We start from the raw sequence: 23,507 nt of genomic DNA, 5'->3' as shown, positions 1-23,507 counted from the left end.
TAATTAAACAATTAATACCAATGCGGAAACCCTCCCTGGTGATAAACGAAATGGAGAATGGGAGGCAGCACCTGCCACAGGGCAGTCTGGCCAAAATGTCACCTCGGGCAGTGTTATAAACAGCGGCCCGCCCCCAGGCCCTGAGCGAAGAAGCCCACCCTTACCCGCAACAGGAAAAGGCAAGACAAAGGGCCGTAACCCTAACCCGCACGCTTTGCGAAGGACACGCCTGGCGGGGGCGCTCGGATCCCAGCACTTCCGCTTTCCCGGTAAACGGACAGAGGGCGCAGGGTCACAGACCCAGGTCCCAGGCGCTGGGGAGCTCCCCAGGCGGCTGCCGCACCTGTCCCCCGGCCGGGTGCGCATTGACCTTGGTCGCGGCCTCACCGACGGTGCCCTTGTGGGCCCTGTCCCTGTGGGCGCCCACGCAGGTTCCCTTGGCGTCCACCTGCCCTTCCTGATGCCCGGCCTTGCCAAGTCCCGACATCCCACAGGAAGACCGCCAGATGCCGGTTCGGTGGCTCCCACACGAAGCAGTCAGGTCCCACAAACCAACCCTTGGTAGGCAAGACGTGTCCCTGCCTGCTGCGGCCCTGCCAGCTCCAGACGGAATTGTGTGCCCCCTGTGGGGTAAGGCCGGTTTGTTTCCTTCTTGTGATGCGAGTGCGGGACGTAAGCTTTGATCGCCCGGGCATCCTCTTCAAAGATGGTAGCTGGAATGAACCTACTCGCCAGCCACGCCTCTAGAGAAAGAGGCCGCCTGCCCCGACTGTGGCTCCTTGTTTTAGAGGTCTTGGTTGATTTTGGTAACTGGCCTTTCGGGCCACTCGTTTTGTTTTGTTTTTGCTCCCTCCCCTCGCTTTAAATTCCCACTGGGAGGTTTTAAGTTTACCAAGAAACAATGGGCCCTGGAAACCCTGGGCTCCCATCCTGGACCCAATAAGAGCAGAGGCCCAGCCAGTGACCAAGCAGCTCTGTCTCAGTCCCCCCTTTCCCCTCTCACTATGTGGCCCTGGGGGCGCTGGGTGATCTCCAGGTCTGGTAAGTGAGAAACCTTTATTTTTTTTCAGTTTCCCGATGGGTGTCCGGCGGAAGGGCGTCTTGTAAGCAGAACCACAAAGGCCAGTCCAACCACGACACTAGTCATCCATCAGCTGAGCCCTAACTAGTGCAAAACACCCCCTCATTTCCTATGCGTGAGCCCCACTCCCCTTCGTGATGGTGTCTGGAGGGGGGCGCTTCGGGAGATCGTTAGGTTGTGGGGGTCAGGGGGGTGGGGTCCCATCCCCGGGTTGGTGCTGCCGAAGGAGGGGCCGTGAGAGGATGTGCCCCCACGCCCCCTCCCTGTCCACGCGGGGACACAGCCAGAAGGCAGCCATCTGGAAGCCGGAGGGCCCGCCCTCAGCCGACCCCTGGCACCCTGGTCTCAACCGTCCAGCCTCCGGAGCTGCGGGAAGGAAGCGTCTGTCGGGGAAGCCGCCTGGTATTGTGCCACAGCAGCCTGGACGCGCTGAGCCGGGGACTGAGATGGCCAGAGGAAGGAGTCTGTACCAGGACACCTACGCGGCCAGGCACAGGGACTCAGGCCGCCGCGTCCGGGGAAGCGAGCCGTGTGCCGACCGGCTCAGAACATCTCCCGGGACCGTCACAAGGTCCCACACGCAACAGTTCATTCTTGCAGTTCTGGAGGCCCAGCTCTGAAATCAAGGCGTGCACAGGGTCGGTTCCTTCAGAAAGTTCTAGGGGACAATCACTCTTCACCAGCTTCTGGGGCTGCAGCATTCCTCGGCTGTGGCCCCATCGCCCCATCACCCCAGTCTCTGCCTCCATCTCCGCGTGCTCTTCCCCTCTGTGTCACCTCCTCTGTCTCTTATAAGGACACGCGTCACTGGACTTAGGGCCCATCCAGAGAATCTCAAGAGCCTTCACTTAACTGCATCTGAAAATCCCTGTCTCCAGACACAGACACAGTCACACTCACAGATACCAGGTGTCAGGGCTCAGACGTACGCTTTTCGGGTCGCCGTTCAACCCAGGACGCAGGGCACCTCGTCTAATGTTCTAGCTAGGTTATCTCCACGCGTGCAGAGAGCAGGCAAGGGGTTCTTCGGGAATGGATGTTTTGCAATCTCTGGGTTTCAGGTTCTCCTCTAAGGCCTCCCTGTGGCATGTGACTCTCCTGCCACGAGCATGAGGTATCTCTAGGAACGGAGAGTGACCTGTTCTATCGCTTCGGAGCCCAGAGCCTGGGGTTCCAGTCTCACCCCGTCCCTGGCCGGTTTGTGTGGCAGAGTGGGGTCCGGCTGCCCTCAGGGGTTCCAGCCTCCCCGCCAGGAAAAATCGGCCTCCCGCGCTTGCCGGGTCGGGCCGGAGGGCCGCGGTCAGCGGCGGGCACCGGCTGCCGGCGGTCACTACCGGAAAGGCACACCCCCTCCCCGGGCCCGGCTTTTCCGGCCTGCGACACGGAGGCCGGAGCACGCCTGACCTGGGGGCCGACACGGCGGCGATGACCGTCCCGGAGGCTGCCAAGTCTCCCGCCAGCGGAAGGAACTGAGGCCACAGCCGGGTGGAGTACCTGGTTTATTTGTGACGCAGGTGAATCTCAGGGTCGGGGCGGATGCCGGGCCGCGGGGGCGGGTGTCAGGCGCCGAGCTAGAACTCGACCTTGCAGGCGGGGAAGGCCTCGTCCTGCATGGACACGGTGCTGTTGCTGCCCAGCACGGTGATGCCCAGTGCCTGGTGCCGGGCATGTGTCTCCTCGTACCACTCGTGCATGGCCGCGGAATCGAAGGTGGGGATCAGGGTCACCTGTGGGTGGGACAGACGGGCTGACGGTGAGGGGGAGCACCTGTGACCTCTGGGCCCAGGCCCCTGCTCCACCCCCGGCATCTGAGGCCCTTCTTCTCTGACCACAGTTGCTCTGTGCACAGTTGCTGTCTGCACCCGCCCATCCCTGAGGTCCTTTCCTGTCCCCACGGCACCCAAAGGACCCGGGCCCCTCTCCGGCTCCTCCCTCGCACACACCAAGTTTGCCCTACCTCCGCCCGGTGCCCGGAACCCTCCGTCCTGGCTCCCGACAAGCTGTGCGGTGGGAGGGGGTGCGGGGGGGCGGGGGGGACAGGGGCTGCGCATGCTCCCTGAGAGGCTGGGCGTCGGCACCTCACACGCCGAATGGGTGGCCAGGCACCTTCAAGCCAGACTTGCGTCACCCTTCAAGGATGTGCTTCAAGGCTTCCTTGGGGGACAGCCCCAGCCCACAGGATCAATTCTCAACTTTCGCAGCTACGTGGACACCTCGCCTATTCCTCCTGGCCAATTCTCGTGACTGGGATGGTTAAGAGCCCAGGAGTCAGGGAAGCGGATCAAACCAGGCCCGTCCTGCACCCTCATCCAGGCTGCTCCAGACGGAGGGGACAACGGGAACAGAGTCCTGAGAGCTGGTGGGACCCGTGAACCTGCCTTCATTCCCGTGGCCTTGGGGACACAGCTCGGGCTCTCTGAGCCCCACCCCCTCTTCTGTGGGCGGGTGAAGGTCACACAGACCTCCCAGGACTAAGTTCAACAGGAACACACCAGGAGGTGTGCGGCCTGACCTCGTGCCAAGACTGTCTGGGGCCCCGGGGTGGTCACGCACCTGCAGGTCACGGTCCCATTGCTGCTTGCCGGCCAGCAGTGCGTCCAGGACAGCCCTCATGCCCTCTTCCTTGCGCTGGTCCTGGCCGCTGATGACGTAACAGAGCGCACGCACCCTTCGGAAGAATTCCTCGTCCACCAGCCGGGCGCTGCTCCCGCTGGGCAGGTAGGCCAGGTCGAGGTAGACGGGGGAGCCGGGAGGGGCTGCTGACCCACCTGGCCGGCTGCCAGCTGACCCTGCGGGCAAGAAGGACGGGGTCAGACCTGAGCTCCTGGGACCCAGGGCCTGGGAAGGGGCTCCCACCTCTGTCTACATCTCTCTGAGTGGCTCCCTCCTCAAGGAGGAGGCCTGATCTCGCTATCTTAAAGCTCTCCTTGGCATGGGAAGTTACTCAACGAACTCTGCAAAGACCCCTGGCCATATCCTCAGTGCTCGGACCCTCCCTGGCTGGTCCCTGGACACAGACATGCCCAGGGCCAGAGGTAAGGAGGGTAGGAGGAGGCAATCAGGGAGGGCTTCCAGAAAGACGGGGTTTTAGAGCTTAAGCTCCCAAGGTAGCCAGTATCTAGAACAATCTGCCGCTTCTGCAGCATCCATCTGCTCAATTACTCAAAGGGCATTTATCAAGTCCTCCCGGGCATTAGGCACTGGGGACGTGCCAGTGACCCAGACAGACAAAAATCCCTGCCCCCAAGGGCAATGGGGAGACAGAGTGGGTGTGGGAAGGACAGAATTGCAAGAGGGAGACTGGACGTGGCATTGCTTTCAGAGCCTCACCCGTGGCCCTGAACCTAGAGCTTATGCAAAGGGGAATGAGGCCACCGGTCCCAGGCGAGTGTCTCATAATCATAATCAATTGAGGACAAATCGGGATCTGAGGCACGGGAAACCGGCCAGATGCTTGACATCTTTGGACCGTGAACACTGCCTGGCTCAGGGCGTGGGCCCAGAGGGCTGCCGCGGCATCTGCGGGGTGAGCGAATCCCCTAGCTTTGGGCAGGCGGCATCCCTCACTCAGAGCTGGGAACAGTGGCGGTGAGGATCTCAAGTCTCAAGAAGAGAAAGCCACCATGGCCGTGACGAGCCCAAGGGAGACAGGAGCAGCAGAGGCGGAACAGCCAGACAAGGGCGACATGGGCAGAGGCCGCAGGACAGGAGGACGGGGTGGGGCAGGGACCGGCCAACTACAGCAGCGCCTGCTTTCGTAAACGCAGTTTTACCGGAACGCCCTTTGGGTGCCATACGAAGCTGCTGTTCTGCCGCGGCACGGAGTCGAGTTGTTGGGACAGAGACCACCTGGCCTGCAAAGCTGGCAACGTTTACCCTCTGGCCCTTTTAAGACACAGTCTGCCGACACTAGCAGAGGGTCAGTCTGTCCGAGGCAGTGGGAGAAGGAGACCCTCAAGGGGCCAAACGCCCAGGCACACAGGGGCTCGGATGACTCCCAGCCTCCAGGTGCCAGCCTCGGCCACAGGCCTGGGTAGCACTCTGGGCTGGGGACCCCTGAGCTGCTAAAGCTCACAGGGGCCCATCAGGTGTCTCCCCCGGAAAGTGCCCAACGAGGATAAGAGGGGGCAGCTCAGGGGGGCACCGAGGCTGGGAACTAATGACAAGCCACGGGGCGAGAGAAGCCTGGGACATCGGTCAGCTTCCGGAGGGCAGGGCCACCAAGGCACCTGCAACGGGTGAGCAAGCACTCGGGGACACCAGCTCAAGTCATCACCGCTGCTTTCCCACCACCCCCGGTACTTCCAGGCCCGCAGTGCCCTCCGCCGTGGTCACCGAGCACCGGAACGTGGCAGGGACGAGCTGACACGAGCTGGGGTTCGGTGCAAAGCGCACACCAGGCACCCGAGACTCAGCGTGGCCACGAGAAGGGGAATTAGCTAGTCATCTTTCATAGCGACGGCATGTTGGAATATTCTGCGATCATAGCACGCGTACAGAGTATGAACTCGGCAGGAGGACCTGGGGGATGACGGTGCAGCTGGGAAGCACCGGGAATCCGTCTCCCCTTCCAGACAAGAGTTGTGCTGGCAGCCTCTCCCTGACTCCCAGGAGATCGAGAGAACGGGAACATTTTTTTCTCCTTTTCTCCCATCTACCCCTCCCCACTTGGTTTTTCACTTTTTCCCCTTTTAAGGAGCCAGACACGTAAGGACTAAGCCGTTCAAAAGCCACCGCATGGAATCGTTATCCTCTACGCCTGAAACTCACATAGCTGTTAACTATACTGGAATTAAAATGAAAAACTTAATAATAATAAAAAAAAAAAGCCACTGTATATATGGGAGATTTGGGAAAACCACCACACACACCCAGAAAGGTGCAGGCTCATGAAAACAGAAACAGCACAAGATAATTAAACAAAGAAAGGGCGCCTGGGTGGCTCAGTCGGTTAAGCATCCGACTTCGGCTCAGGTCATGATCTCGCGGCTTGTGGGTTCGAGCCCCGCGTCGGGCTCTGGGCTGACAGCTCGGAGCCTGGAACCTGCTTCCGATTCGGTGTCTTCCTCTCGCTCTCTGCCCCTCCCCCGCTCACACTCTCTCTCTCTCAAAAATAAACAAACATTAAAAAAAAAAAAATTTACACAAAGAAGCCACACAAACCTTCCCCCTGGGGAAGGGGGAGATTTGGATCTCTGGAGTTAACACATTATTAAACTCAAATGTCCAGTTTTCAACAACAGCAAAAATCACAAGGCGAACAAAGAAACAGGAAAAGTATATCCCAAGGTAAAAAAAAAAAAAAAGAAAAAAAAAATCAACAGAAACCACTCCTGAGAAAGGCCAGATGGTGGGCTTACTGAACAAAGACTTTAAACCAACTTAAAAATGCTCACAGAAAGGAAGACATGCAAGAAAACGTTGTGTGAATAAAAACAGAAACATCACTAAGGGCAGAGAAAACTTAACAACAAACCAAACGAAGATCCTGTAGCTAAAAAGTATAATGACCGAAATGAAAAATTCACCAGAGGAATTCAATTCATGATGTGAACAGTGATTTCTGATAGGACAATAGCACAGTGATTTCTGATCAGTGATTTCTGATAGGACAAGTTCGAGGAACAGGGAGAAATAAGGACCGAAGAAAGTGAACGGCAGCGTGAGGGATTTGTGAGACACCATCGAGAGGGCCGACATACACATGTGGAGTCCCGGGAGGAAAGGGGCAGAATGATTATTTGAAGAAATAATGGCCCCACGCTTCCCATGTTTGATGAATGGCGTTAGTAAACGTCCAAGAAGCTCAACAAATTCCAAGTAGGAGACACACGAATAGTCCAACTGCTGAAAGAGAATCTCTCTGAGAGACAGCAGAGATAAAAGGCAAGTTTCTATGTATAAGTGTTTATATTAAAAGAGAAGATCTCCATGCAACAACCTAACTATTAACCTAAGGAACCAGAAAAGAACAAAAGTAAATCTGAAGCCAACAGAGGAGAGGAAATGATAAAGATTAGAGCAGAGATTTTAAAAATTGAGAATAGAGGGGCGCCTGGGTGGCTCAGTCGGTTGAGCGTCCGACTTTGGCTTAGGTCATGATCTCGCGGTCCGTGAGTTCGAGCCCCGCATCGGGCTCTGTGCTGACAGCTCAGAGCCTGGAGTCTCCTTTGGATTCTGTGTCTCCCTCACTCTCTGTCCCTTCTCTGCTCATGCTCTGTCTCTCAAAAATGAATAAACGTTAAAAAAAAAATTTTTTTTTAATTGAGAATGAAAAACACAAAAGATAACCAACAAAACCACGAGTTGGTCCTTCAAAGAGATTAACAAAACTGGGGGCGCCTGGGTGGCTCAGTCGGTTGAGTGTCTGACTTCGGCTCAGGTCACGATCTCGCAGTCGGTGAGTTCGAGCCCCGCGTCGGGCTCTGTGCTGACAGCTCAGAGTCTGGAGCCTGTTTCGGATTCTGTGTGTGTCTCTCTCTCTGACCCTCTCCCATTCATGTTCTGTCTCTCTCTCTCTGTCTCAAAAATAAATAAACGTTAAAAAAAAATTAAAAAAAAAAAAGATTAACAAAACTGACAGCCTTTTAGCTAGACTAAGAAAAAAGCGAGAAGATTCAAATTGATAAGTTCAGAAATAAGAGGGGGACACTACTACCTACTCTACAGACATAAAAAGCATGATGAGAGTACTCTGAACAGCTGTACAACCAAGAAACTGCATAGCCAAGAAGAAACATACAAATGCCTAGAAACACAAAACCTACCAAAGACTGAATCACAAAGAAACAGAAAAGCTAAACAGATCTATCATTAGTAAGGAGATTGAATCAGTAATCAAAATCCTCCTGAGCCTGTTTCTACCAAACATTTAAAGAAGAACTAACATCAATCCCTCTCTGACTTTTCCAAAAATACTGAAGAGCAGGGAACACGTCCTAAATCATTCCAGGAGGCCAGTGTTGCCCTGATACCAAGGTCAGACAAAGGCACTACGAAGAAAAGAAAACTACAGACCAATATCCCTTATGAACCTTGATGCAAAAATCTTCAACAAATATTAGCGAACCAAATTCAGCAGCATATTAAGAGGATCAGACACTGGTCAGTGGGAATCCCTGGGATGCAGGGATGGTTCCACATATGAAAAATCAACATAGCCACACGTTTGGTGTAGAGATTACTTAAAAATGAAATTAAAAACCATTTTTTTAATGTTTATTTATTTTTGAGAGACAGAGTGCAAGCAGGGGAGGGGCAGAGACAGAGAGGGAGACACAGAATCCGAAACAGGCTCCAGGCTCCCAGCTGTCAGCACAGAGCCTGGTGCGGGGCTTGAACTCCCAGACCGTGAGATCATGACCTCATGGTCGGACACCTAACCAACTGAGCCACCCAGACACTCCAAAAAATGAAATCTTAAAAAAAAAAAAAAAAAAAGTATGTGTGTGTGTGTGTACACACACACACACACACACATATGGGCCGCCCAGCCGGCTTGGTAGGTGGAGCATGCGACTCTTGATCTCAGGGTCGTGAGTTTGAGCCCCATGTTGGGTGTAGAGATTACTTAAAAATAAAGTCTTAAAAGGAAAAGAAAAATCAATATAATAGACCACATTAACAGAATGAATAAAACAACACAATCATTTCAACTGTTGCAGAAAGGCATTTGACAAAATTCAACACTCTTTCACGATAAAAACCCTCAACAAACTATGAATAGCATGAAACTGCCTCAACATAACATGAGCCATGTATGAAAAACTCACAGCTCACATCATACCCAATGGTGAAAGACTATCAGCTTTTTTTCTAAGAGCAGGAACAAGGCAAGAATGTTGGCTTTTGCCACTTAGAGTCAACACAGTACTAGGAGTCCTAGCCAGAGCAATCAGGCAAGAAAAAGAAAAGATATCTACGTTAGAAAAGAAAAAATTAGGGGCGCCTGGGTGGCTCAGTCGGTTAAGCGTCCGACTGCGGCTCAGGTCATGATCTCGTGGTCCGTGAGTTCAAGCCCCGCGTTGGGCTCTGTGCTGACAGCTCAGAGCCTGGAGCCTGTTTCGGATTCTGTGTCTCCCCCTCTCTCTGATCCTCCCCCATTCATGCTCTCTCTCTGTCTCAAAAATAAATAAATGTTAAAAAAAATTAAAAAAAAAGAAAAGAAAAAAATTAAAGTTATCTCTGATCACAGATGACACGCTCTTATGTGTAGAAAACTCTAAGATGATGCGCGCGCACGCACACACACACAATCTGTTAGGATAGATGTATTCGGCAAAGTAGCTGGACACAAAACCAACACACACAAACCAATTATGCTTCTATATGCTAATGGTGAACGATTTGAAAAGGAAACTAAGAAAACAACTGTCTTTACAATAGTATTAACATAGAATAAAATACTTAGGGATTAATTTAGCCAAGAAAACAAAATATACGAAAACTAAAAAACACCGCCGAAAGAAATGAAAACATAAAAATTCACAGAAAGGACATCCCATGTTTGTGGATTAGGAGACTTAATATCCGCCGAGCCGTTGACACTACCTGAGGCAAACTACAGATTCGGTGCTGTCACGATCAAAGTGCCAGCGATGGCTTTTTGCAGAAATAGAATAACCATCCTAAAATTCATATGGAATCTCAAGGGAGTCCAGGAGGCAAGACAATGTTGAAGAACAAAGTTAGAGGACTCACACTTCCTGATCTGTAAAGTTATGGTAAAGGGACAGTAATCAAGACAGTGTGGTGTTGACATAAAGACAGACACAAGATAGGGGCGCCTGGGTGGCTCAGTCGGTTAAGCGTCTGACTTCGGCTCAGGTCATGATCTCACGGTTTGTGAGTTCAAGCCCCGCGTCGGGCTCTGGGCTGACACCTCAGAGCCTGGAGCCTGTTTTGGATTCTGTGTCTCCCTCTCTCTCTGGCCCTTCCTCTTTCTCTCTAAAAAGTAAATAAACATTAAAAAAAAAAAAAAAAAAGACAGACACATGATAGGCCAATGGAACAGAAAGCCCGGAAATAAACCCTCACGTATGTGATGAGATGATTTCTGACAATGATGCCGAGACCATCAGAGGAGAAAGGACCGTCTTTTCAACCAATGGTGCTGGGAAAATCGGAGGTCTACGTACAAAACAATGAAATTGAACCCTTATTCAGCACCACAGACAAAAATTAACTCAATTTATCCTGGAACAAAATGTGAGAGCTAAAACCATAAAACTCTTAGAACAAAGCAAAAGCTTCACCCGACTGGATTTAGCAATGATTTTTTGGATGTGACAACAAGAGCACAGGCAGAAAAAAAAGCCGAACTGGATTTTACGACGATTACAAACTTCTGTGCGAAGAACACGATCAACAGAATAAAAAGGCAACCCCACAGAAATGGGAAAAAAATATTTGCAGATCATATACCTGACAAAGGGTTAATATCCACAATATATACAGAACTCTCATAACCCAACAACAAAAAGACTACCCTATTCAAAAAGGGGCAAAAGACCTGAACAGACATTTCTCCAAAAAAGGTATACAAATGGCCAACAGCACACGAAAAGATGCTCAACATCATTAATTCGGGAAATGTAAATCAAAACCACCATGAGGTGTCACCTCACACTCATCAGGTAGCTACTCAAAAAAATAACAAGTGCTGGTGAGGATGTGGAGAAACTGGAACCTTCTTTGCACGGCTGGTGGCATTAATGTAAAACGGTGCAGCCATTGTCGAAAACAGCACAGTGGTTCCTTAAAAACTCAAAAATGGAATTACTGTGTGATCCAGCAATCCCACTTCTGCGAATATACCCCAAAGAGTTGAAAGTAAGGTCTCCATGAGATATCTGTCCAGTCATGTTCATACCAGCATTATTCAACAGTAGCCAAAAGGCAGAAGTAACCCAAGAGTCCATCAGTGGATGAACGGATAAATAAAATTTGGTCCATCCGTGCAACACGGTATTATTCAGCCTTAAAAAGGAAGGAAATTCTTAAAAACGAAAAAAAGGGGAAGAGAATTATGACACAGGCTACAACGTGAATGGACCATGGAGACATGATACTAAGTGAAATAAACCAGTCACAAAAGATAAATATAGTATGATTTCACTTGCAGGAGGTCCCGAGAGGAGTCAGATTCATAGAAACAGAAAGCAGACCCAGAGGGTGCCGGGGATTGGGAGAGGAGGAGTGGGAATTAGTTTTTAATGGGGACAGAGTTTCAGTTTTGCAAGAGAAAAAGGAGCCCTGGAGACCAATTGGTGGGGCTGGTTGCACAGCAATGTGAACATACTTAACGCTACGGAATTGTGCGCTTAGCAATGGCTAAGGTGCTAAATGTCCTGTTAAGAGATCTCATCACAACTAAGGAAAACCGGGAAGAAAAGTTACCGCAGCGTACCTAAAACTGCTATCCTTAGGTAGGTCTGCTTACGGGGTGGCCCTGGCTGGAGTCTGGGGAGCCTGGACTTCAGAAAGGTTCCCACCCCTAAGTGACAAGAGTGGCTCACTGCGCCTGTTTGCTCCGCAGCAGCGTGGCTCAGGCTGAACGCCTGCTTCACCCTTGCTGAGGAGTCTGGGATGTTGGCACATGTCAGGCAGAGGGTGCCAACGCGACCAGCAACACCCTGGGCGCTCAGTCTCTAACGAGCATCCCTGGTGGACACCACCTCGTATGGGTCACCAGGGCACGCTGCTCGGGCATTAAGCACACGGTGGGACCACGCTGGGAGACGACTCTACAAGCCTGTGCCTGCCCCCCCCCCCCAGAGGCCCCGTCCCAGTGCCCCTTCTCTTTGCCGATTCCGTTCTGTATCCTTTTGCTCCAACACAGCTGAGCCAAGAGTAGGACTGCATCCCGAGTCCTGACTGCAACACTGAGCCTGGTGGTGGGGGGCTTGGGAATCTCTACGCAAACAGGTTAAATATACTATTAAAATTAATTTCACCCGTTTCTACTCGCTGTGGCGCTAGCGACCTCATGATGACAGATGTGCTCACGTGATGCTTCCGCGGGTGGCACTGCTTGAATGCCTCGGAATTACAAGCGAGCCAGAGCTTCCATTTTGTAGGAGAAACTGATGCCCAGAGAGGGTGGCAGGCGTGGCTGAGGCCACACAGCAAACAGGGAACAAAGACTTGGGCCGGTAACCCTGCTGTAGGACTCCAGCCCCTGGGTACTTACCGGATGGGCCCCGAGTGGTTGTCTTGGGGACCGAGGACTTTCTGGACAGGGGTGCCCGACCTCCCTTGTCACTGGGCTCGCTCCGGGTGCCGAGGGGCCGACCGGCCCGGTCTCCACCGGCCAGTCCCTTGGATTTGGCAGTGGTCGCGGGAGTGGCTTTGGAGGCGGCAGTGCTGGGGTGAGGGCGAACCCCGGACTTCCGGGTGCGGCTGTGGCCCTCCGTCAGCCGGGCCTGCTCAGGGGGGAGCACCTCGGGGTCCACCATGCAGATGCTGGGTGGGGTGGGCAGCGGCGGGGGGAACTTGAGGGGCTCGGGCAGCGGGTCACGGCGAGGGACCCCTGCGCCCTCCATGTCTTCATCCGAGTCCGCGATGCCGGGGGCGGCAGGCAGGGGGTCCGAGTCAGACAGGGTGGGCAGGGACTCGCTGACGGAGGTGGGTGGGGTCTCCTCAGCTCCCGGGGCCCCCGCCCGCTCCTGGGACCGGGCACTGCTATCAGAGCTGCCCGGGGACGCGGGCGCGGGCGCCACGGGCACAGCCTTCCGGTGCTCAAACTCACAGGGTGACACCAGGCACAGGTCCACGTCGTGCGGGGAGGCCGATCGCCGTACCCGGGGGCCGCGGAGGGGGAGGCTCAGCCCAGCCTCGCCCGCGGTGGCAGGCGGCGGCGGCAGCACCTGCTCGAAGGAGACGGACAGGGACTCGTCCACCTCCGTGGAGTGCGGGGATCCCACCTCGGCAGGCAGTGACGGTGTGGTCACCGTGGGCGAGGCATCCGGCCCAGCCTCCCCGCCCCGCAGCGGGCTCAGCGACAGCCGCCCGCTGCCCTCCACCGGGCCCTGGTGGGCTCCAGTAGGCGAGGGTGTACGCGGCCGGGGGGTGCTGGCACCCAAAAGCAGCTCCAGCGTCTTCTCCTCCAAGGTGCCGCCGTCCTCCCCGGCCGGGCTCAGCCCCAGCTCCAGGCTGCTCTCCTGGCTGGGGGTGGCCACCAGCTGGGAGGCGGGGGAGCCGCAGGCCTCTGGCGGCGGCGGGCTGGCCTCTCCACAGCGGAAGCTGGGGGGGCTGTGGGGCCCGTTCTCCGCCGGCGGGACGCCCGGGCGGGGGATATTGGGTGCCCTGCGGGGCCTGGGGGCGGCCTGGGCACCCGCCTTCTTCACGCTGACCGAAGCGGAGGCTGCCCGGCGCACCTCCTGGGGCTGGGTCCGAGGGACGCTTGGCTTGGGGTCCTTCTTCACCTCCCGGGGGAGCCTGGCTTCTTTCTCAGCCCTGCGGGGGGCCTCGACTCGAGGCGGGTCCTTCCGGGCCCCCACAGGGCGCTCCGGGGCAGGCCTGGCCGGTGCCGTTGTCCGGCCTTCTCTTCTTAAGCTGTCCCGGGAGCCCACGCTTTCCTTGCTCTCAGCTCGCCGAGGCCCCACTAGGTCCTGGGGGGTCACCACAGGCTCTCGCAAGAACCCCAGGTGCTGCAGGCGGACCAGGCCATCCAGGAGGCGGGCAGGAGGTGTGCAGCCGGGGAACAGCACGCGCACCACCTTCTCGGTGGGGCCCGCGGGGTGCCACACTAGCAGGGCGCACACGGAGGCCGACGAGCGGTCAGCACCAGCCGCGGGCGGGTGCAGCACATACATGTCCAGCCGGCCCACGCCCATCTTCTGAAAGAGCACGGTGGGCTCGGCCGGGAGCGGCCCGCGGTTCAGAGTCAGGGGCGCGATGCCTAGTCGGGCCAAGAGGCTCAGGGCCAGCTCCGCCTCGTCCTCGCCGCTCACCAGACGCGAGATGGCCACGCGGGCGTTGAGGAACACGACCCCCAGGTTGGGGGAGATGAGCCTGCGGAGCCTGTCGTCCCCGGAGCCCCCGCCGGCCGCCGCCTCATCTCGCTCGGCCAGCTTGCGCCGCAGAAGACTGTTGAGGCCCGGGAGGCTGTCGGCGCCAGCGTGGGTCACCAGCACGGCGTCCACCCGGTCCAGGTGCCGCACCAGCTTCCAAAAGCTCGACTTGGGGTTGGAGCCACCGTTGACCAGCACGGTGAAGCCATTGACGGCGAAGAAGGCGGCGTCGCCGAGGCCGCCGGGGAAGATGTAGCAGCAAGGCCGGGCGAGCCTGAGGAAGCCCACGGACGCTGGCGGCTCGAGCAGCTCAAAGGGAGACGGGGCCTCCAGCGACTCAGCCACGTACTCCAGGAACTGGCGCAGGCCCTCGGAAGCCGGCAGCTGCACGGGTGGGTTCCACTGCACCCGGAGCGCGCCCTGGAGGCCCAGCACCTCAGGTGCCAGCTGGGCCCAGTCACCGAAGGTTGGGCAGGTGATGGTGAGCTTCGGCAGGTCTGCAGGTGGGGGTGTGGACGCCAGAAGATCCCGGATCTACAGAGGGGCGGGGGTGACGGTTAAGAAGCCCCCTGGAGCCGGGCAACACCCAGTACCTCGGGAATAGTGGGCAAGGGCCCCTCCATCTTGATTCCTGGGGCTGGGAGAGTCCTTTGGCCGACCCTCGTCACCATTACGACAAAACTCAGCCATCCCCACGGTCGCAGAGACACATGCTCCTGACTCACCACCTGCTTCCCTCCCCTCCCCTCCCCTCTCACTCTCCCTGCCCCAAGGCCTTTGCACTTGCTGTTCTCTACAGCACAGCTCCCTCCAGGGACACCTTCCATGCTCCCCACCTCTGCTTCTTAGCTCACCATCGTCACCTCACTCTCTACAATGGAAAAAGGTGGTTTATCGGCCGGCTTCGTTCATTTGCCACACCCGGACGAAGGACTTTAGAAAGGACCCTACCCAGCTGGGACCTGGAAGCTGGGGTGCCACTCGAGGTCTCTGGGATGTCTGCTGATCTACAGGCCTAGCCTCAAACCACACACCGTCGTGGGTGAGGGAACTGGGGCCCGACAATGGGAGGGACATGTGTCACCGCTGCTGCTCCACAGAGGAAGGGATGGGGTGCAGAGAGGGACAGGTCACTAGGGCCGCACAGCCCGAACTCAGAGCCAGGGGAAGCAAGACGAGGAGGAGGTGGCTTACCTCTTTGTCCCCTAGGACCTGGAGGAAGTGGCGGGGCGAGAAGCCCCCCGTCTGGAGCAGCAGCTCCCCTGTCCCTTCCAGGCAGGGCCCAGCCAATACCAGCAGCTTATGAGGGGCAGGGTCCAGCAGAAGGTTCCGGAGCTGAGGAAGGGGGAGACTGTTAAAGGCCCCACTCTGTGCCGTGACAAGGCCTACACCCTGCTTTGAGACGGCTCCCAGCCCCAAATCTACATACAACCACCCGAATCCCTGTCCCCACCCCAGTACTCAACTAGAAGCTGGAAGGGTACCCTCCGGGCCTCCTGCTGAGCCCAACACCCTTCCCCCAACAAATTCCTGCTGCTCTTCCTACAAAGCCAGGCTCCGGGGCCTCCTCTTCCTAGAAGCCCACCATACCCTTTCTGGATTCCCTGGAGCCCACTCTCTCTCTGGCCCAGCCTCAAGGCCATGGAGAAGAGTGTATCTGTGTCTGGCTCTATCTCCTTCAGAGCTCCTCGAGGGAACAAAACGGAACATTTTTGATCAGAGGAATCCACCTATACCGGGGTCTCTAGAGGGGCGTCCTGGGCTTCATCTTGTTCATTTTTCCTATGGGTAACTAGGAGAAGGGCATAAGATGTCCATGAATTAGAAGGATTAGGAAGTCAATTCGGGGGCTCCAGGGTGGCTCAGTCTGTTAAGCGTCCGACTCTTCGTCTTAGCTGACGGCACAGAGCCTGCTTGGGATTCTCTCTCTCCCCCTCTCTGCCCCTTCTGTGCTCTCACGCACTTTCTCTCTCAAAATAAATAAGTAAACTAAAAAACAAACAAAGAAAACAAAAAAAAAAGTCAATTCAGACAACTCCTGGGGGGCCCAGCCAGCGAGAGAGGCACAAGATGCAAACGTCAGCCGAGTCCTGCCTTCCTGCCTCCAGACCTTCCTCGCAAACTCCAGTCTTCCCTGACTTCACCTGTTCCTCCCACCGTCACCTCCGAGGGGGTGACAAGCTGAAGCTGAGGCCATCCAGGGAGACTTCCTGAAGGAGGGGGTGAGGCTGCTGAGTGTCAAGAGAATTTCAAACAGCACAAAGTCAGGGACGCGGGAAGTCAGGACTTGGGATGGTGCCGGTCCCGACAGCCTGCCCCCTGCGGATGACTGTTCCCTACCTCGTCGCACAGGGACTTGTCTGATGGATTCAGGAGGACCAGTGTCTCCAGGGTGTCTCCGCGGTGGTGCAGGCTCCGCTGGCCTGTGGGGGTATTGGACTCTGTGAGTTTGGGGCTGGGCCTCGCGCACAGGGTCAGGCGGTCCCGGTGTCGAGCCCTGCCTCCCTGTGTGACCCCAGGCAGTCACAAGCCCCTCCGGGACTCTGCTTCCGGGAAACCCCAGCCAGGGGGTCATCTGAGAATCAACAGGCACGTGGTAGAGCTGCGGGTCAGGATGAGGCCAGAACAGGAAACCAGCATTGGCAGGCCTCACATTGGAAACAGTGACAACAAGGCCATCCCTGCTTACAGGCCCCGATTCACAGCAGTCAGCCCTATGGGGGACGTCACTGTCACCCCATACAGGTAAGGAGCCTGAGCCCAGGGAGGGCCAATGAGGTACACCAGGAGGAGGGCAAAACACGGGCAAGGGCTCTGAGGCAGGACTGGGCTCCAAGTGAGGATCAGGAAGTGGCGGGTGAGGCTAGAGCGAGGGGAGCATGGGGGAGCATGGGGCCAGGGAGGCCTCACGGGCCAGGAAGAGGGGAGTGGGGATGATTCCGGGATCTGAACCCTCATCTGTCCCTCAGAGCCCAGAGGTTTCGGAAATGGAGCACCAGGCCTAAGGCTAGAGAGGCAAGGACCTTTCGGCACTGGTCAACCTTTATCAGTTTATCACACGCTTATCATCGTGTACGGATATTGCCCCATTCCGGTGGGGAAACCAAGGCACAGAGAGAGGAAATGGCCGCCAAGGTCACACAGAACCGATGGGATTTCCAGCCCCTTTCCACCCCCAAATCCTGCGAGGGGTCAGGAAGCCACCAGGAACCGCTGGGACAATGAGGCGAAGGACACTTCCTTCCCCTCCTGCAGCGGCCTAGAGGTGACTCAACAGGCTGGCTGAGGCAAGAGGGGCTGCCGGTGATACTCGGAACCCGCCCACTAGCTGCTCTGTTCTGTGGGTCATCCTGGGCCGTGTGGGGCTGGCCCAGGCGTCCCAACCCCTCCCTCAATCTTGCTCCTCTCCCAGCTCCCCATCCACTGAGCACCTACTGTACAGGGGTCACAGCCACAAACCATACACAGTCCCTGCCACACGGGGCCCACACTCTACCCTCCAGGCCCACTCAGCAGCCCCTCGCTTTCCAAATATCTTCTCACCTTGCCCGGGCCCTTCCCTCCACTTGACACATCAGCCCCCAGACACCTCTCATCCAAAAAGCCCACTTCCTGGAGGTCTCCCTGTCCCCCACCCCTCAGCTGCCTCATCTGCAAAATGGGGACAAAAATACGAGTTCCTGCCATGTGTGGAGTTGGTGACGAAGGGAGTTAGCAGTGCTGGTCGGGGCCCAGCCCTGCTCCAACTTGACAGATCTCGGCTGTATTGTTACTGTGGTTGTTTACAGCCATACCCGAACCCTCCCCCGTGCCTGGCACACAGCTGGCACTCAGAGAACACTTGCCCAATGAAGGGGAGAGGCTGGGACATGGGGAGTCTCCAGTCTCACCTTTCACGATGCTGGAGAAGGTGGCAGAGTGCCGGGACACGAAAATCTTGAGCTGCTCATCAAGGCTGCAAATGCCAGGGTCAATGTCCCAGGACCGGATGCCTGTTGGGGGCAAGGGGGGTGGTGGCCGGAGAAGTGAGGCAGGAAGTCAATAGGCTCCCCAGCTCCCGCAATGTGTCAGTTAACTACCATCTGGCAGGTGGGAGCCATCCCAGCCCCTTCCCCTCAACCTGCCCCCTGTACGCAACAGCCTGGAGACTCAGAGCCACCTAAGGTGCCTCTGGCGTTCTCTCTGCATCCGCACCAAGGGACCCAAAGCGTTAATTTGGCATTTCACAGAGAAGGTTCACAACATCAACAAAAGAGCCCCCACCTCCTGAACAGTCATCTGGTCCCCTCCATCATCTCCCCACCCCCACCACTGTCACACAGCCCCTTCTGCCCTGCCAGGAATGTTCCCACCTCCTGGCCTTTGCACCAGCTCTTCCCGCTCTCAGGAGGTCCTTCCCTCTGTCTCCCGACCCACCCTTTAGGCCCTCAGCGCTCCGCATCCTTCTGAGCACTCCTGACCGCCTGGGAGCTTAAAACTTGTCCTCACCCATTTTGGACCCTGCACCCTATCAGACTATTAGCACCGTGAGGGCAGAGCTGAACCTGTGGTTTCCACACTATCCCTGCGCACGGGGCGGGGTGGAGGTGGGGGAGGACATGGGCACAGACGACGACATTCCCAAGTACGCCGAGATGTGCGCTGCCTTTCCATTTTGCAGGCGTCAGACCGAAGGCCCTGCCCATCTGAATGGGGGGGGGGGGGAATGAATGCCCTCCAAACACGGTGTGGGGTGCACGACGCCTGTGCCAAGTGGCTGCAGGTGAACCTCGCAGGTGCACCTACATGATTCATCTCCCCAGATGCCAAATCCCTTGGGCAGGCTGCGCCCGCCCACACCCCAATTAGCACGCTCCTAGTGGAGCAACGGAAAGTGGGCCCCGGGGCTCCAGGCCCAGTCTCTCCATCCCAGCTGCTATGACCCGGGGCTTCGAGGCGACCCCACCCTCCCCTCGGCGGGCCCACTGGGCGGGAAGCCGAGCCGTCGCCCGTGTTGCCCAATCGCGCGGGTCCCAAAGCCCGGGCCCCGGTCCCGTCCCCGGGCTACACCCGAGGCGGGGCGGGGCGAGGCAGCCCAATCCAGGCCCGGGTACCGCTTCCTCCGTGCGCGCCCAAGGCTTCTGCCCGCGCCGTAAGCCTAACCGTGAGGAAGACCGAGCCTCTGGGCCCCCAGGATCCCGCCGCCGCCCATCGCCTCCCCGCCCCCAGCCCGGCCGCCCCCCCCCCCCCCCGGGCCGAGACGCGCGGCAGCGCCCGCCTCTCGCACCCCGTGGCCCCAGGCCAACCCGACCTCGTTCGAGCTCCTCCAGCACATAAGCAAGCAGCCCCGAGCACCCGCACTCGCCGCCCACCACGAGCAGCAGCGAGCTCGGTGCCTGGGTCGCCCCGGGGCCCGCCGCCGCCGCCGCCATCTTCGCGCCGCACTGACGCTCCGAGCGCCCACCCCACTGGCCCCGCCCCTTAAAGGGGCCGTACCGGAAGACCTGAAGACCCCGCCCGGAAGCCCCCTCGCCCCTCGTGTGCCACCGCTGGCCCCTTCAGGTCTTGGGAGCTGGGGACGTGGGCACCGAAGTGGTTGACAGGCTCTTGGGCCTCCGCTTTGACCACCCTTCCCAAATGATCATTCATTCATTCGTCCATCCATCCATTCGTTCATTCAAGAAGCTTTGACTGCATGCCCACCACGTGTTCTCAGGGAACTCAGCACGTAAGAGTGGGCCCAGTGAGAACCAGGCCCACATGCCCCTAGGTCCCTGGGTCAGGGCTTGAACAGAGAAAAGAGCGGTATCTTACAGCTAGGGCTTTAAGGAATGCGTAGGAGTTTGCTAGGTATGAGTGGTGGGGCAAGAGCATTTGAGGCAAGTTAGAGCATGTGCACCGCTTTAGAGGTAGGAAAGTACATTTGTGGTTGGGACACATTCCAGAGCACTCTGGGCCCTGGCGCAGGGGAACACGCTTGCACCTATGTGTCAGGCATTTTACTCCATTAGCTCAATGAATAAACCTATGAGGTAGGTGATGTTATCATGGTCGTTTCAGAGAAGAAGCAGGCTTGCAGAGATGAAGTCATGAGCCCCTTAAGTAGAGAGCAGAGAGCTGAATCCAAGGGAGTCTGATTTTAAATCCAGTCTGCAGCAGGTGCCGACTGCCTGCCTCACGTCGGTAGTAACCCTTCCTCCCCAAACAATCGCACCCAGCCCTTTTAACTATGGTGGTCACTGCTTTAAAAAAAAAAAATCATGTTGCACCAAACTTTCTGACAGTTGCCTGTGCCCAGGGAGGGCTGGGCCGTCTCTCTTGGCACTGAGGCCTCCATCTCTGGAGGTATACAAAACAAATCAAGACAGAAGTGAAAAGGCCTGGGAAGCAGGATTGGCCTTCTGCTGCCCTTCATTATCTGGGGTCGTTCAGCCCAGCTTCCTCCCTGGTCAGTGTGTAACAGTCACTGGCCACGTGCTGTCTAATGTTCTAGTACTCCACTTCCTCTCTCTCTTTTGGCCCTAGCATACTTCCTCTACCCTAGTCCCTCCTTCTTAGCTGCCTCCCCTGTGTCCTGGCTGCCTGTGATTTATTGTATTATTGCTTTGAGCAATAATAGGAATGGGAGTGTCTCTGTCAGGCTCCGTCTCCCCTACTAGGCTGGGAGCTCGTTGGAGGCCAGGCCAGGCAGAGGCCTCTCTGGACCCCCAGCCTTTTGTAGGACAAGGCTGAACATCCTGGAAATGCATCATAAAGCCTTGTGGAATGGGGATGAAAAGCCCATCTCTCCACCATTCATTTATTCCTTCACGTGTAGTGATTAAGTTAGGACTTGAACCCAGGACCTTCTGACTGAAGTCTATGCTCTTCCTTCTGCCCAAGGCTGTGAGTTATCCTTGTTGCTAATTAATTCTAGTTTGTCTTAAAGGGCCCTGAAGTGTGAGAATGTGTCTTCACCAGGGTGTCTGATTTGGGAGGAAAGGTCCTCTCCAAGGACTCTGGGGGCTGGTGTTCTGAGTGTTCTGGAGTCCTGACGATTTCCTGTCTCATGATGTCATCCAGACTGGGGACCCTCGTATGGGGAATGTGGGAAGCAACTCCCCAGAGATGAAGCATCTGGGGATCATTTCTGAAATCCCAGACACAAGACTAAGGTCACTGCCCTCCTGCCTTTGTCCCCACCCAGCTCCAGGCCTGTTTCTAGGTCATCCGTCCCTAGAGGGATCAGATAATAGCATTTGTGGGGAAAATGGAACCCTTAGCCCTCAGGACTGATGGACATTCTTGTCTTCTCATCCTGGCAATTCTTTTCTCTTTTTAACATTTTTTTTTCTTGAGGCTTAACATACACATGGTCAAGTTCACAAATGTTAAACGGGGAGGTGGACAAGGGCAATGACACTCCAGTCAGGATCTAGGACATTCCCAGCTCCTGGTAGTTCTTGGGGCTCTCCAGTTGATTCTCCCCTCCCCTGCCCCGACCTCTGTCATGATAGGTGAGTTTTACCTGGTTTCGAACTTCACATTAAAGGGGATCTCAGGGGGTATGTGTTCTTGGATCTGGCTTCCCTTGTTTCCCCATGTTACGGTGAGAAGCTGGCGTTGGTCCTTTTCATGGCTCTGGAGTATTCTTGGGTACCATTTTTTAACGTTGTGGCAAAACACAAAAAACATATAACCTATCGTTTTAAGGATTTTAAAGTCTGTCATTCAGTGACAGTACATTTAGTTCCCAGTGTGGTATAACCTTCACTTAATACTAGCTCCATAAAACTTTCATCGCCTCACTAATTGTTCATTTCACCTGTTGGTGGACATTTGGGTTGTTTCCAGTTTGGGGCTATCACGGATAAACCTGTGTTGAGCCTTTTTTGTACCTGTCTCACGGTGACTATACCTCATTCTCTCCCAGTAAATGCCTAGGGGAAGGATGGCTTGGAGATGGGGTAAGAGACGGCCAGACTGCTTGCCCAAGTGGTCCGTGAGGGAGGCCAGACCACTTCCGTCCTCAGCAACCCTTAGGTTTCAGGCATTTTCTTGAGAGAAGGAGAGAGAGCTCGAGGGCGCAGGGGCAGAGGGAAAGGGGGAGAGAGAATCTTAAGCAGTCCCCATGCCTAGCACAGAGCCTGACGCGGAGCCCAATCTCACAATCACGAGATCATGACCTGAGCTGAAATCAAGAGTCAGGCGCTTAACCGACTGAGCCACCCAGGCACTCCAGGTTTCAGCCTTTGTAATATTTGCCTGTCTTCCCTCCTTCCTCTACCCCTCTCACCAACCCTGTACTTCAGCATCCATTAAGTGTACCTGTCGAGGACACTAGTTCTGGGCGCTGGGGAGGGGAACAAAACTGCTGGTCCTGGGTGCACAGGGCTGGGACTGGAGGAAGCCTAAGGTCCCCGAGGCTGTGTGCTTTATGTATTGTTAATTTCATCCTTGCAGCAACGTGGGGCAAAGTCTCTGAGTAAACACATTAAAAAAATTTTTTTTTGACGTTTATTTGTTTTTGAGACAGAGCATGAATGGGGGAGGGTCAGAGAGAGGTAGACACAGAATCTGAAGGAGGGTCCAGGCTCCGAGCCGTCAGCACATAGCCCGACACGGGGCTCAAACTCAAGGACCGTGAGATCATGACCTGAGCCGAAGTCAGATGCTTAACCGACTGAGCCACCCAGGCGCCCCTCTGAGTAAACACATTTAATAAATGGGGAAGTGAGATTCAGAGGGGTCAAGGGACAGATTCAGTGGCCAGCATGCGAACCCAGGACAACTGACTCCAAGCCCTGAAACAGTTATTCATTCATTCACTCATTCATGTGTTCATTGATCTGCTGAGTAAATACTTCCTGACAACTTTCCCGTGCCCCTAAGAGGTCTCAGTCCTGGTCCCCAAGGAGACCTCAGTTTGCAGGAGGAAGAGCTGTCCACAGATGTCCCCTAGCCCTGTGGAGTCAGGGTTGGGCTGGAGGGTGGGGCCAGGAGCTGGAAGAATTGGGAGTAGGGGGAGTGAGGGCTTTGTCTGGGGAGACAGGGAAGGTGTCCTCAAAAAAGGGACATTGGAACTAGGCTTTTGAAGAGTGCATAGGAGTTCACCGGGCAGAAGGTGTATTCGTTAATTCAGCAAACGCCTCCAGCCAAAACCTCTGTGCCAATCTCACCCCAGCCTGGTCCCAAGGAGTCCCCGGGCTGGGGGAGTCAGAACCAGACACAGACTCCCTAAAGGTCATGGCTGAGCTGCAAGGAGAGGGAGAGCATAAAGATGCCCTGGAGGGAAGGAACATGGGTGTTCTTCAGGGCCCAACAGGGGTCTCCTAGGAGGAGGGTGTGGCTCCAATTTGCTCCTCCAGAGCAGAAGCAGCAGGTGCTGAATGTTTTTGCCTTGGAATATATTGTTTGGGTTAAATGAGGCCAAGATGACATGGTTCTGCCTCAAA

General features: G+C 55.9%; 1 protein-coding gene across 3 annotated transcripts; it reads right to left on the bottom strand.

Annotated features, from left to right (window-relative positions):
• Positions 1-1,847: 1,847 nt before the first annotated feature.
• On the bottom strand, positions 1,848-19,541 carry MAP1S (microtubule associated protein 1S). Of its 3 annotated transcripts, XR_006591309.1 has the most exons (8): positions 19,385-19,541; positions 17,985-18,086; positions 16,435-16,517; positions 15,289-15,429; positions 12,273-14,628; positions 3,635-3,870; positions 2,576-2,808; positions 1,848-2,201 (listed from the first exon to the last, which is right to left on the bottom strand). XR_006591309.1 is itself a non-coding variant. In XM_023247163.2 (7 exons), exons 1-7 carry the CDS (start codon positions 19,503-19,505, stop codon positions 2,653-2,655), a joined length of 3,195 nt encoding a protein of 1,064 aa, XP_023102931.2. In that variant the 5' UTR covers positions 19,506-19,541; the 3' UTR covers positions 2,568-2,652. The 3 variants fall into 3 exon arrangements, 2 of the variants coding, with proteins under 2 accessions (XP_023102931.2, XP_044904051.1); XM_023247163.2 differs by lacking the exon at positions 1,848-2,201 and having other exon boundaries at positions 2,568-2,808; XM_045048116.1 differs by lacking the exons at positions 1,848-2,201; positions 17,985-18,086; positions 19,385-19,541 and adding an exon at positions 15,685-15,886 and having other exon boundaries at positions 2,568-2,808; positions 16,435-16,449.
• Positions 19,542-23,507: the final 3,966 nt, after the last annotated feature.

Source organism: Felis catus, chromosome A2 (genome assembly GCF_018350175.1).
Source record: "Felis catus isolate Fca126 chromosome A2, F.catus_Fca126_mat1.0, whole genome shotgun sequence".
Lineage (NCBI taxonomy): Eukaryota > Metazoa > Chordata > Mammalia > Carnivora > Felidae > Felis > Felis catus.
This window is presented reverse-complemented; position numbering and strand designations above follow the sequence as displayed.

Coding starts and splice junctions, on each gene's coding strand:
- MAP1S (XM_023247163.2), bottom strand. CDS start 19,505: ATGGCGGCGGCGGCGGCGGGCCCCGGGGCGACCCAGGCACCGAGCTCG. Junction 16,518..17,984: donor CTTCTCCAGCATCGTGAAAG/GTGAGACTGGAG, acceptor ATACCCCCACAG/GCCAGCGGAGCCTGCACCAC. Junction 15,430..16,434: donor ACAAGTCCCTGTGCGACGAG/GTAGGGAACAGT, acceptor CCCCTTCCTCAG/CTCCGGAACCTTCTGCTGGA.